Here is a 15,000-nt window from a genome sequence, read left to right as displayed (position 1 = left end):
GTACATGCGGTACATGCTGTACATGCAGTACATGCTTTACATGCAGTACAATGCAGTACATGCTGTACATGCAGTACATGCGGTACATGCGGTACAGGGAGTTCATGCTTTACAGGCAGTACATGCTGTACATGCAGTACATGCAGTACATGCTGTACATGCAGTACATGCTTTACATGCAGTACATGCAGTACATGCTGTACATGCAGTACATGCGGTACATGCGGTACAGGGAGTTCATGCTTTACAGGCAGTACATGCAGTACATGCTGTACATGCTGTACATGCATTACATGCTGTACATGCTGTACATGCAGTACAGGGAGTACATGCTGTACATGCAGTACATGAGTACATGCAGTACATGCTGTACATGCTGTACATGCAGTACAGGGAGTACATGCTGTACATGCAGTACATGCTGTACATGCAGTACATGCTGTACATGCTGTACATGCTGTACAGGGAGTACATGCTGTACATGCAGTACATGAGTACATGCAGTACATGAGTACATGCAGTACAGGCAGTACATGCAGTACATGCTGTACATGCAGTACATGCTGTACATGCAGTACATGAGTACATGCAGTACATGCTGTACATGCAGTACATGCTGTACATGCTGTACATGCAGTACATGCAGTACATGCAGTACATGCATACATGCAGTACAGGCAGTACATGCAGTACATGCTGTACATGCAGTACATGCAGTACATGCAGTACAGGCAGTACATGCAGTACATGCAGTACAGGCAGTACATGCTTTACATGCAGTACATGCGGTACATGCGGTACAGGGAGTTCATGCTTTACATGCTGTACATGCAGTACAGGCAGTACATGCAGTACATGCAGTACAGGCAGTACATGCTTTACATGCAGTACATGCGGTACATGCGGTACAGGGAGTTCATGCTTTACATGCAGTACATGCAGTACATGCAGTACAGGCAGTACATGCAGTACATGCAGTACAGGCAGTACATGCAGTACATGCTGTACATGCAGTACATGCAGTACAGGCAGTACATGCTTTACATGCAGTACATGCGGTACATGCGGTACAGGCAGTACATGCTTTACATGCAGTACATGCAGTACATGCGGTACAGGCAGTACATGCAGTACATGCTGTACATGCAGTACATGCAGTACAGGCAGTACATGCTTTACATGCAGTACATGCGGTACATGCGGTACAGGGAGTTCATGCTTTACATGCAGTACATGCAGTACATGCAGTACATGCTGTACAGACAGTACATGCAGTACATGCTGTACAGACAGTACATGCAGTACATGCAGTACATGCAGTACATGCAGTACATGCAGTACATGCTGTACAGACAGTACATGCAGTACATGCAGTACATGCTGTACATGCAGTACATGCGGTACATGCTGTACAGGGAGTACATGCTGTACATGCTTTACATGCAGTACATGCGGTACAGGGAGTTCATGCTTTACAGGCAGTACATGCTGTACATGCAGTACATGCAGTACATGCTGTACATGCTTTACATGCAGTACATGCGGTACATGCTGTACATGCAGTACATGCTTTACATGCAGTACATGCAGTACATGCTGTACATGCAGTACATGCGGTACATGCGGTACAGGGAGTTCATGCTTTACAGGCAGTACATGCTGTACATGCAGTACATGCAGTACATGCTGTACATGCAGTACATGCTTTACATGCAGTACATGCAGTACATGCTGTACATGCAGTACATGCGGTACATGCGGTACAGGGAGTTCATGCTTTACAGGCAGTACATGCAGTACATGCTGTACATGCTGTACATGCAGTACATGCTGTACATGCTGTACATGCAGTACAGGGAGTACATGCTGTACATGCAGTACATGAGTACATGCAGTACATGCTGTACATGCTGTACATGCAGTACAGGGAGTACATGCTGTACATGCTGTACATGCAGTACATGCTGTACATGCTGTACATGCTGTACAGGGAGTACATGCTGTACATGCAGTACATGAGTACATGCAGTACATGAGTACATGCAGTACAGGCAGTACATGCAGTACATGCTGTACATGCAGTACATGCTGTACATGCAGTACATGAGTACATGCAGTACATGCTGTACATGCAGTACATGCTGTACATGCTGTACATGCAGTACATGCAGTACAGGCAGTACATGCAGTACATGCAGTACAGGCAGTACATGCAGTACATGCTGTACATGCAGTACATGCAGTACATGCAGTACAGGCAGTACATGCAGTACATGCAGTACAGGCAGTACATGCTTTACATGCAGTACATGCGGTACATGCGGTACAGGGAGTTCATGCTTTACATGCTGTACATGCAGTACAGGCAGTACATGCAGTACATGCAGTACAGGCAGTACATGCTTTACATGCAGTACATGCGGTACATGCGGTACAGGGAGTTCATGCTTTACATGCAGTACATGCAGTACATGCAGTACAGGCAGTACATGCAGTACATGCAGTACAGGCAGTACATGCAGTACATGCTGTACATGCAGTACATGCAGTACATGCAGTACAGGCAGTACATGCTTTACATGCAGTACATGCGGTACATGCGGTACAGGCAGTACATGCTTTACATGCAGTACATGCAGTACATGCGGTACAGGCAGTACATGCAGTACATGCTGTACATGCAGTACATGCAGTACAGGCAGTACATGCTTTACATGCAGTACATGCGGTACATGCGGTACAGGGAGTTCATGCTTTACATGCAGTACATGCAGTACATGCAGTACATGCTGTACAGACAGTACATGCAGTACATGCTGTACAGACAGTACATGCAGTACATGCAGTACATGCAGTACATGCAGTACATGCAGTACATGCTGTACAGACAGTACATGCAGTACATGCAGTACATGCAGTACAGGCAGTACATGCAGTACATGCAGTACATGCAGTACATGCTGTACATGCTGTACAGACAGTACATGCAGTACATGCAGTACATGCAGTACATGCAGTACATGCTGTACAGACAGTACATGCAGTACATGCAGTACATGCAGTACATGCAGTACAGGCAGTACATGCAGTACATGCAGTACATGCAGTACAGGCAGTACTGTCCCCCGCTGTAGGAGTGTATTCTCATGCAGAGTGTGTCCACCTGTCTCCATGCAGATGCGGGCGTCCTCCCTGCTGTGGAGACATTTGTCCTCGGGGGGCTGCTGCTGGGGCTGCTGCTGGTCTCGGGGGTGTTCGGGAGGCTGTGGCTGCGCTCCAGACATTTCTACCCGGCGAGGGAGGCGCAGCTCATCTTGTCCAACGTCCACCACATGTCAGAGGTGGCCTCATGAAGCAGGGGACCTTCTGGAGAAGAGAAAGGCTGCTGATTATCATCATCATGTATTAATCTGCAGAATCTTCTGTAGATGCATCGTTCAAATGTCCTTCCCAGGTTGTCAAAGTCCAAGCTGATGTGTTTCAATGTCTTGTTCTGTCACTTTGATATAAAATGGAGAAGAGCAGCAAATCTCGACATGTGAGGCTGAAAACATCGAAAGTGTTTCTGCAGCTCCGACAGGTACAGGTGTGATTCATAAACAGGATCAGAGCATGTTTCTCTTGGAAGTGTAAGAAATCATCTTAATAAAAAGGTTTCCCTCAAAGTGTCGTCTCGTGTACTTTTAACTAAGTAAGTTTACTTAAGTGCAAGTTTTAGGCCTACTTGTATTTTACTTCAGCGTTTCTATTTTCTGCTACTTTGCACTTCACTACATGTCAGTTTAAGTTTCTCCTCAGATTCAGATTATTAATACAAAATATAATCCAATTAAAACAACATTTATTGGTGAAATTAACAAGCAACACAGCAGTTTATGAAGTCATTCAAATGAGTGATGAACACATTAATGCAGCAATAATTATAATTTAATAACATAATATATTTTATTCTGCACAATGAGGACTTTTACTTTTGGTATTTTAATTATTTATATTTTTTACTTGAAGCAGAATATTTCTACATTGTAGTAGAATAACTTTTATTTAAGTAGAACATCCGAGTACTTTGTCCACCATATATAGAAACAACAGAAGTCCCAAAGACTAAATATAGCACGATAAGAAAAACTTAATACTTACATTTTTTATTGGTTTAATAAATTAAAATGATCCCACTGAAGTTAATAAACACAGGTGTTTGATCTGTGCTGCAAATATGATTTTAATTATTATTCAGTGGGTTTTATTTTCCTTCTTATTTTATGCATTCTATCCCTGTTTTTTAAGTTCTAATACCTTTTATTGTAAAGTATAAAAAGGTGCAAATACAGTTTATTATTTTCATATTATTTTTATATTGCTACGGCAAGAACACCAAGCAAGTCATTTGAATTGCCTGGCAAGAGTCTGCATCCATTAAAATCCCAAAATAACAAAGTAAAAGCGTCCCGCGGTGTTCCCCTCTCGGTCTATATCAGGGCCGCGGCTCAGTCTGCGTCCATAAATAGGACCACGTCATTTACGTGATGACGTCGCTGCGGCGTGCGTGCCTCTCCAGGATCAACACAGACGCCGCTCAGAGCAGAGTCTCAGCCGGAGAACCAGCCGCAGCCAGTTCGTGTCAGGGAACATTTCCACACTTTTAACACCGATATGCTTATTTAGCTGCAGTTATCTGAAGTCGACAGTGCTGATATAAGTAAAGAAGTATTGATAAAATACACCCGGAGATCCCCGTTACTCGGGTAAGTACTTTATGGAAGATTTTAAGCCAACTTAGCTAAGTAGGCTAACGAAGTTTAGCTGCTAATGCTAACTGTCTGGCCAGGTTGTTGTTCTTTTGTTTAACTTAAAGTTTATTTTTACTTAACTCACACTTTCCGTGCCCAGTTTAAAAAAAAAAAAAAAGAAAAAGAAACTTCTTTCAGTTTAACATATGACAAATGATGCCTCTCAGTTTAAAAGGTTAGCATTATTAGAGCCGGTTGTTTTTAGCTGTTTGCTAACTCACCAGCTGTGCTTGCGTAACTAAACTAGCTGTTGTGTACCATGCCGGCAAACACTTCAACAATAGCTCTCCTGTGTGGCTTTGCGGTTTGGATTTATTGTGGGTCTTTAAAATATAGTTTGGTGTCCTTTCAGCCAGATTTCTTATCCTGCAAATCCCTTCACACTCCCAACATAATCCCTCATGATTCAGAGGTGTTTACCTCGTGGGTCTGTTGCTGCTGGCTGCCAAACACTTTGCATAAGATGTTGAAATGCATCAAACTTCAAATGAAGGGCAGAACCAAGAGATTTAAAGGTGAGGGTCAGGTTTGACCTGAAGTCCTGGAAGAACCGGTGTCACCATGAAACCTAAGAGGGGTGTTGTGAAAGGTTACTTAACGAAAGATTTAGTAAACATGCACAGAGAGAACACGTGCGAGGCTGAAGTTACAGAATAGTTTGTTGTTCGAATTCCCCCCAAGACAACATAATGTTGAACAGTGACAAATTATATCGATTAAAGCAGCTCAAAAATCTAATAACATGCATCCTAGAAAAATCTATAAATATCAGAAAGCCCTAAAGTCCAAAGATGTGGGGCAGTAACTATACTTTATTATGGATCAATCTATAAAACTTTAGAAAATAGTGAGAAATGTCAATCCCAGTTCCTCTAAAGGTCAAGTGTTTAAATGTTTAACGACTTAGTGATACAAAAACAAACTTATTGCCAAAAGCAGATGGAGAATAATCTGTGAAGTGATCTGAGGTGTTGGGTCAGAGTTGCATTATGTCTGTGGGATAATGTAGCAGCAGCATGTTCTGTTCCACTGCTTCACATGTTTACCTCATAACACTGCTGTTGCCATGACCTGGTTTCCGAAACACAAGATTTAAAGTTGTGATTTTGAATGATTCTTAGAGAGACTCACAGATCTGTGCATTGTGGACAAAGACTAATCAGCAAGTGATAAAGCCCAGAGAATAAAATAAGTTGTGTATCTCACGAGTGTTTAGCGTCAGAGTTGCATTATGTTCTTGGGATAATGTAACGCCAGCGGCTTCCGGTGTTTACCTGAAACATTGTTGTTGCCTCGACTCGTTTGCATTTGGTTTCTTAAGACTTGTGAAATAAGTATTTTGCCCGCTGGTACCTCCCAGTATCAGTCCACCTCCGTACTTGGTCCGGTGGTCCTAAAACTCAAATTTCTCAGCATATGAAATATTGAGGGAATATCCGTGAGTTAAAGCTTCTGCATGATTGGTTGTGCAGAAGCTCAGTTCCACAGATGTGTGGTCGAAGTGGAGTGAGTGCTTCTCTATGGAGGACCGCACTAATGTGTTCGTTGACTTTGTTTCAGGTTGAACACTTTGGGCGGTGACAAACAGTCAGAGAACATGGAGAGCCTGCACTCCCACTGCCTCAACTGCATCAAGAGAAGATGCATGGTGAGACCAGAGCCGGGGGTTTGCTGCGACCTCATCGGCTGCCCCCTCGTCTGCGGAGCAGTGTTTCACTCGTGCAAACTGGAGGAGCACCGTCTGCTGTGTCCGTACGAGCGGCTGCCGTGCCTTAACAGCGTGTTCGGCTGCCCCTTCTCTATCGCGAGGATCAGGATGGCAAAACATCTGGCAACGTGCCCGGCGAGCATCGTGTGTTGTACTATGGAGTGGAACCGCTGGCCTGTGAGCTACGCAGATCGCGAGTCTTATGAAAACTTGAGCAAAGACTTTGATGAGGTGGAGCAGCTGGACATGGCCTTAGCTCTGCAGGATCAGAGGATGCTGCTGGAGTCCCTGAAGGTCACGACCACCGTGTCAAAGAACGGAGATAAGGAAGTGGTTGAAAGGGACAAAATGGCCACTGCGTCCAGTCTCCCGGAGGCGGTGCCGGCACCGGTGGAGATGGAAGAGGAGCCATACGGCGGGTTGTACAGAGGCTCCGTGGACACGAGCAGAAGTTTAGCAGCGGCCTTGGACATCCTCACCAACTCCAAGGATATTGAAGTGATTGTTGGAAACTTAAACGGGGACAGGACTGATAAGAACGGAGCGCTCCACGATGGAGAAAACGGTGACGGTCGTCACGTTTATGTCGCGGAGGGCGGGAAGAATGTGGACATGCAGGAGAGCGACTCGGACTCAGAGTGTGAACTGGGAGCAGTGGGAGGAGTGGACTGTGCAGTCGGGACAGATGATGGGATTAACTGGGTGGAAGAAAATGATTTAGTAGAGTTGTTTGACGAGAAAGGCGACGTCATCGAGAAGCCGATCAACGATTACGACCTGCTGTGGCCAGCGAGGCCTCAGGACTGCCTGCCTGTCGTCGCTCTGGAGCCTCCGACGCCCCATCAAGCGCCAGCTCCACGTCCGATGCCATTCCTGCTGTCGGACCACGTGAGGAATAACTTCCTACAACACTTACCCACTGAACTCAGGTACCGCTGTTTAGAGAGGAAACTCCAGAACGTGGAAGTGCTCCGAGGAATAAGCATGTTTACATTTAACGGGCGTCGGGCGCTGCTGTCGGACCCGTACTTATTTCGAGCAAAGATGGAGGACAAGTCCGTGGACACGTCTGACCTGGAGGTAGCGGACGACCCCTTGGGCCTCCACGGCATCGACCTCATCACTGCGGCGTTGCTCTTCTGCCTGGGCGACTCCCCGGGGGGGCGAGGCATTTCGGACAGCAGATTTGTCGACGGCTACCACATCGACTTTGGTACGCAGACGTTCTCCTTCCCTTCGGCCATCCTCGCCACCAACACCATGGTGGGAGACATCGCCTCGGCCTCCGCCTGCGACCACGCCAGCCCGCAGCTCTCCAACCCGAGCCCCTTCCACACCCTCAGGCTGGACCTGGTGCTGGAATGTGTGGCTCGGTACCAGACGAAGCAGCGCTCCATGTTCACGTTCGTGTGCGGGCAGCTGTTCCGGCGGGACGAGTTCTCGTCGCATTTCAAAAACGTGCACGGTGACATTCACGCCGGGCTCAACGGCTGGATGGAGCATCGCTGCCCCCTGGCCTACTATGGCTGCACCTACTCCCAGAGACGCTTCTGCCCGTCTGTGCAGGGCTTCATGGTCATCCACGACAGACACCTCGGCTCCTTCGGGGTTCGGCCCGGCGTGCCTTTAAGCGCTGGGGAAAACCTCCCGAGGATAAGCTGCCGCTTCGGCTCCCGGTGCGACCAGTTCAGCGGTCTTCCCTTCGAGGTGCTGCAACACGTGGCGAGCTTCCTGGACGGCTTCAGCTTGTGCCAGCTGTCCCGGGTGTCCCGCACCATGAGGGACGTGTGTGCCAGTCTGCTAAAGATGCGGGGCATGGTCGTCCTGCTGTGGGAGAAGACGCGGCGCGCTGACGGCTCGTCTTCGTGGCAGATCACAAACAAGGTTCGTCACAAGGTTCCTGTGGAGCCTTCAAGTCTGAAAATGCTTTGTTTGTTATAAATTATATTTATTATTTATTATTATTAATGCTGCAGAACATTATTCGTTTCCTGCAGAAATGTTGTTTTATATTAAAGTGACAAAACATTTAAAGACATTTAAATATAAATCTCAATAAATCGATTTTAATTGTTCAGCCGACTAAGATTTCTTTAAATCGATGAGTTTCAGACTTATTTACTTAAAGTGGAGATTTTACTGATTCTCAGTTTCAGAAAAATAAACAACAAACATTTGGACAAAATGTTCCCGACCAAGTCACTGAAGTGTTGAATGACCTGGAAACGTCTTGCGTCTGATTTAATAAGCGGCGTCACGGCATGATGAGTATTCTGATTCTCTCGTTTGTCCCCCAGGTGTGGAGGTTCAGCACGGCTTTTGGGACGGTGAACGAGTGGAAGTTCGCCAACATCGCCAGCATGGCCGACCACCTCAAGAAGTGCAAGTTCAACCAGATCTCTCGTCGGGATGAGGCCGTGCCGCTGCCCTGCATGTGTTTCACCAGGGAGCTCACCAAGGAGGGAAGGTGTTTACGCTCCGTTCTCAAACCTGTTGCCTGAGCGAGCCGAGGGCGTCCTGAGACATCAGAACTCAGCTTCCTCCAGTGTTTACAGTCTCTTCTGCCTAAAGAGAACTCCTGGGGAACGTTAGGAATGTCTACGTGCTGCCGTCGCCATCTTCCACTCATCTATTCAGACATGTACACGACCACGTGGGTTTTATATCGTCCTGTGCTACACGGCGTTCTGGTGCAGGTTTCTACCTTGTGACCACACAATTCATTCTACATTTTAAAAAGGAAAACTTCCCCCCTGTACATCAGCTCCTCCGTGTGTCCTTGAACTCCTAAAGACAACTTTATTTCCTCTGCTGCCTCCGCAGAGAACCAAGAATCAGAGACGTAGAACAGTCTTGATGAAGTTTACAAACTCTAATAATAAAGTCTCTTTATAAGCATCTTCACTAAAACTAAACCCGTCCTGGTGAACAGCTGACGCCGATGTTTTTACTTCTGCTTCCAGAACTCGGTGACACTGATGGTTAACGTTAAGGGTGAACTTCCCCTTTAAGGCCAAACATCTGTGGGGGGGGTCTGCACGGTGTCTGCACGATGAGCATGACGCTCAGCGTTCGGAGGAGATTGTTACACTTTTCTCGTGCAGATTAATGTTTGTATATTTATTACAGAAATATAAAGAAATTAATTTTACTGACTTTAAATAACTTTACAAATATATTATAATACAGAAGTGTTAGAAAGTAATTATTATATTATGAGGCTGCAGGTTTGAAGTTTGTTCATCTATATTAAAAGTAATAAAGACACTTCGTACATCACAACATCTGGAGGAGCAGAGGAATGGTTTCCATAGTAACACATCAGCAGCGAGGCGGTGGTGCTGTGCAGAGTGACAGGATGAATGTGCTCCTGCAGGACAGGTGTGGACACACACTGTTCAGTTTCATTATTTATCTTGTGTGTTGGCGTCTCAGGGTTGTAGCATGATGTTATTATGGGATGTACCGCTCAGTATTCTCTGGACTCAGTTTATAACCAGGAAGTAAAACCCGGCCGTCGGCAGAACTTGGGTTTGTTTGAAGAGATAAAGTCTGACAGGAAGTGATTACTGTGCGAGTTTGTTTTTATACGTTTGAAGCGATGACATCACTAAGCTGTCTTTTTACTTTAAGCAGTAAATGTATTGTTTGCTTTGTTTCTGTTTTTTACTGGTACTTTGATTTGTATTTTGAATGATTTGCACATGAAGGCATGTACTGTAAACTTTAATGTTCATTCTGAGGGTGTTTTGCTGAAGTAGCGGGAACTTTTCTCCCTCGAGTTAATGCATGCAAGTTTGAAACTATCACGAGTCTCTCACACACACACACACACACACACACACACATATATACACATCGTACAGATTATTTCTCAGGCTCAGAGCGTCAGTGAAGACATGTCACCGTCAGTCTCCTGTTCAGTATCTGCATCAACACTTCACTGACGGCTGTTTTTCACGATCTGCTTCAGATGTTTGACTTTTGAAGCATTTTAATAAAGAAGCTGTTTTTAAATGTTTGTTTTTTTATTGTGCAAAGTTCCTTCAACACTAATCACAAATGCAAACTTTGTGAAACTTATTATTTTACTGCTGCTCCAGATCGTTAGTGAAGATGTTATTCTAATATACATTTGAAAGGTTGGAACATGTTTTAGTTCAGTCAGGAGAGGAACAGGCTCCGTCACCAGAACCTGGAGGTAACAAATGTTTTACTTTTCATTCATAATAAAAGTGAACCAGAGGGAAACCCCCCCAGCCTGAGGGTGATCTGATGACAGCCTCGTCTGTGTCGGGGACAGGACAAGAAATGAAAAGTGGTTTGCACTCTGCATTAAAGCTCCCAGAACTTTAATGGTTTATTATGAACTGTTCTCTGCAGGACTGAATGTGGAGTTCAGGAAAACAAAACAAAAACTATTTTAAAAGATTAAGTTTGAAGTTCTAGGATTGTGTTTGTTTTAATGGGCTGGCAGAGAATTTACAAACCCTTTCTAAATAATCTATTTCCATCGGATTCATTAAAAATACCCTCTATCATCTTGTACACTGATACAGAAACAAAAAGAGAACCAATAAATAACATTGGAAGTATAAATAATGTCACTTTCGTTTAACCAACGTGTCTCCATATTGTCCACATCAACAGGATCAGTTTTAGTAACTTTAATCCAGTGCGCATGCTCAGTTCTGCCTGTTGGGCTGGATGGCACCAGACGCGTGTTGTGATGGAGCAGCACGTGACGTTAAAGGGAACAGAGCAGAACCTGCACAGGTGTTCACGTGTGGCCCAGTGACACACAACGACGTCACATTAAAGTACACACCTGGTGAACACACGCGCTGAGACTACAAGCACGTGTTGCTGCTTTCTGCTGTCAATCAACACAGGAGGGAGTTTATATTGTTGTTTACATTTGGACCAGATTACGTTACGTTACGTTACATTATATTATATTACGTTACAGTTCATTCAGCTGACGCAATTGTCCAAAGCGACAATAAGTGCAAACAATCTTGAGGATAAAACTCTGAACAGCAAGAATCCTGCAGGATATGTGAAGTATATGTGAAGAACATGTGAAGTATATGTGAAGTATATGTGAAGTATATGTGAAGAATATGTGAAGAATATGTGAAGAATATGTGAAGAAACATGTGAAGAATAGGTGAAGAACATGTGAGTATATGTAAGTATATGTGAAGTATATGTGAAAGAATATGTAAGATATGTGAATAATGTGAAGTAAGAATGTGCAGTATATGTGAAGAATATGTGAAGATTATGTGAAGAATATGTGAAGAACATGTGAAGAATATGTGAAACATGTGAGTAATGTTGGAAGATGTGGAGAACATGTTAAGAATAGGTGCAGAATAGTGTGAATAATATTGAAGAATAATGTGAAGAATTGTGAAGTATATGTGAAGAATATGGTGAAGAACGTGAAAACATGTGGAAGATATGTTGAAAATATTGAAGAATATGTGAGAATTTTAAGTTAGAAATATGTGAAGTACTATGTGAAGAATGTGAAATATGTGAATAATGTGAAGTATATGTGAAGAATATGTGAAGTATATGTGAAGAATATGTGAAGAATATGTGAAGTATATGTGAAGAATATGTGAAGATATGTGAAGAATATGTGAAGAAATGTGAAGTATATGTGAAGAATATGTGAAGAATATGTGAAGAATATGTGAAGAATATGTGAAGTATATGTTGGAAGTATATGTGAAGAATAGTGAAGAATATGTGAAGAATATGGTGAAGAATATGTGAAGTATATGTGAAGAATATGTGAAGTATATGTGAAGTAATATGTGAAGAATATGTGAAGTAATATGTGAAGAATATGTGAAGTATATGTGAAGAATATGTGAAGTATATGTGAAGTATATGTGAAGAATATGTGAAGTATATGTGAAGTATATGTGAAGAATATGTGAAGTATATGTGAAGAATATGTGAAGTATATGTGAAGTATATGTGAAGAATATGTGAAGAATATGTGAAGTATATGTGAAGAATATGTGAAGTATATGTGAAGAATATGTGAAGAATATGTGAAGAATATGTGAAGTATATGTGAAGAATATGTGAAGTATATGTGAAGAATATGTGAAGAATATGTGAAGTATATGTGAAGAATATGTGAAGAATATGTGAAGAATATGTGAAGTATATGTGAAGAATATGTGAAGAATATGTGAAGTATATGTGAAGAATATGTGAAGAATATGTGAAGAATATGTGAAGTATATGTGAAGTATATGTGAAGTATATGTGAAGAATATGTGAAGAATATGTGAAGAATATGTGAAGAATATGTGAAGTATATGTGAAGAATATGTGAAGTATATGTGAAGAATATGTGAAGTATATGTGAAGAATATGTGAAGAATATGTGAAGTATATGTGAAGAATATGTGAAGAATATGTGAAGTAATATGTGAAGAATATGTGAAGATATGTGAAGTATATGTGAAGAAATATGTGAAGAATATGTGAAGAATATGTGAAGTATATGTGAAGATATGTGAAGTATATGTGAAGAATATGTGAAGAATATGTGAAGAATATGTGAAGAATATGTGAAGAATATGTGAAGAATATGTGAAGAATATGTGAAGAATATGTGAAGAATATGTAGTGAAGTATATGTGAAGAATATGTGAAGTATATGTGAAGAATATGTGAAGTATATGTGAAGAATATGTGAAGAATATGTGAAGAATATGTGAAGAATATGTGAAGTATATGTGAAGAATATGTGAAGTAATAGTGAAGTATATGTGAAGTATATGTGAAGAATATGTGAAGATATGTGAAGTATATGTGAAGAATATGTGAAGAATATGTGAAGTATATGTGAAGAATATGTGAAGAATTGTGAAGAATATGTGAGAATATGTGAAGAATATGTGAAGTATATGTGAAGAATATGTGAAGGAATATGTGAAGATATGTGTGAAGTATATGTGAAGAATATGTGAAGTATATATGTGAAGTATATGTGAAGTATATGTGAAGAATATGTGAAGTAATATGTGAAGAATATGTGAAGTATATGTGAAGAATATGTGAAGAATATGTGAAGTATATGTGAAGAATATGTGAAGAATATGTGAAGAATATGTGAAGAATATGTGAAGTAATATGTGAAGTATATGTGAAGAATATGTGAAGTATATGTGAAGAATATGTAGTAAGTATATGTGAAGAATATGTGAAGTATATGTGAAGACTATGTGAAGTATATGTGAAGTATATGTGAAGTATATGTGAAGAATATGTGAAGAATATGTGAAGTATATGTGAAGTATATGTGAAGTATATGTGAAGTAATGTGAAGTATATGTGAAGAATATGTTGAAGTATATGTGAAGTATATGTAGTGAAGTATATGTGAAGTATATGTAGTGAAGTATATGTGAAGTATATGTGAAGTATATGTAGTGAAGTATATGTGAAGTATATGTGAAGTATATGTGAAGAATATGTGAAGAATATGTGAAGTATATGTGAAGTATATGTAGTGAAGTATATGTGAAGTATATGGGAAGTATATGTGAAGTATATGTGAAGAATATGTGAAGTATATGTGAAGAATATGTGAAGTATATGTGAAGTATATGTAGTGAAGTATATGTGAAGAATATGTGAAGTATATGTGAAGTATATGTGAAGAATATGTGAAGTATATGTGAAGTATATGTGAAGAATATGTGAAGTATATGTGAAGTATATGTAGTGAAGTATATGTGAAGTATATGGAAGTAAGTATATGTGAAGTATATGTAGTGAAGTATATGTAGTGAAGTATATGTGAAGAATATGTGAAGTATATGTGAAGAATATGTGAAGTATATGTGAAGTATATGTAGTGAGTATATGTGAAGTATATGTGAAGTATATGTGAAGAATATGTGAAGTATATGTGAAGAATAGTGAAGTATATGTGAAGTATATGTAAGTATATGTGAAGTATATGTGAAGAATATGTGAAGTATATGTGAAGAATATGTGAAGTATATGTGAAGTACAATATACAATATACACATTATATATTCTAATATAATATATATATTATATTATTATATAATGAGTTCTAATATTTAATAAATAAATATATATATATTTTACAGTTAAACTATTAGAGTATAGTGGAGGAGCTAGTGTAATGTGACTGCATGTGTATATTGTGTTTGTTAATTACAGATTTTGCACACATTTCTTCTTTTTGCAGTCAACGAGCAGATTATTTATTTTTACCTCATCACCTAATCAACACAACAACAACAACACAACCTCAGAGTGACAGCTTTTCACCATGAACATTTTCTCTTTCAACTTCAGTGTCCTACCAGGAGTGGGGTTCGAACCCACGAGGACTGACTTCCACTGGATCCAACGGCTTAACCACTCGGCCATCCTGGTAAACACATATCTGTGTCTACCTGTGACGTCACACACTCACACACTCACACACGTCTA

General features: G+C 41.3%; 2 protein-coding genes across 2 annotated transcripts in view; both read left to right on the top strand.

Annotated features, from left to right (window-relative positions):
• Positions 1-3,654, top strand: part of LOC115004929 (uromodulin) — a 16,512-nt gene extending 12,858 nt beyond the window's left edge. Inside the window, exon 9 of the mRNA XM_029426680.1 lies at positions 3,178-3,654. Coding sequence (XP_029282540.1) covers positions 3,178-3,353 — 176 coding nt within the window. The 3' untranslated portion in view covers positions 3,354-3,654. The remainder of the gene's footprint in view (positions 1-3,177) is intronic.
• Positions 3,655-4,543: 889 nt separating this feature from the next.
• On the top strand, positions 4,544-10,521 carry fbxo30a (F-box protein 30a). Its single transcript, XM_029426683.1, has 3 exons — positions 4,544-4,745; positions 6,351-8,382; positions 8,796-10,521. Exons 2-3 carry the CDS (start codon positions 6,388-6,390, stop codon positions 8,997-8,999), a joined length of 2,199 nt encoding a protein of 732 aa, XP_029282543.1. The 5' UTR covers positions 4,544-4,745; positions 6,351-6,387; the 3' UTR covers positions 9,000-10,521.
• The last annotated feature ends 4,479 nt before the right edge of the window (positions 10,522-15,000 follow it).

Source organism: Cottoperca gobio, unplaced genomic scaffold, assembly GCF_900634415.1.
Source record: "Cottoperca gobio unplaced genomic scaffold, fCotGob3.1 fCotGob3_223arrow_ctg1, whole genome shotgun sequence".
In the NCBI taxonomy this organism is placed as follows: Eukaryota; Metazoa; Chordata; class Actinopteri; order Perciformes; family Bovichtidae; genus Cottoperca; species Cottoperca gobio.
This window is presented reverse-complemented; position numbering and strand designations above follow the sequence as displayed.

What these genes read in the sequence shown, in the direction of transcription:
- fbxo30a (XM_029426683.1), top strand. Translation starts at nt 6,388, where the DNA reads ATGGAGAGCCTGCACTCCCACTGCCTCAACTGCATCAAGAGAAGATGC. An exon ending in CGTGGCAGATCACAAACAAG is followed by an intron (nt 8,383 to 8,795) that starts GTTCGTCACAAG and finishes TTTGTCCCCCAG; the next exon opens with GTGTGGAGGTTCAGCACGGC.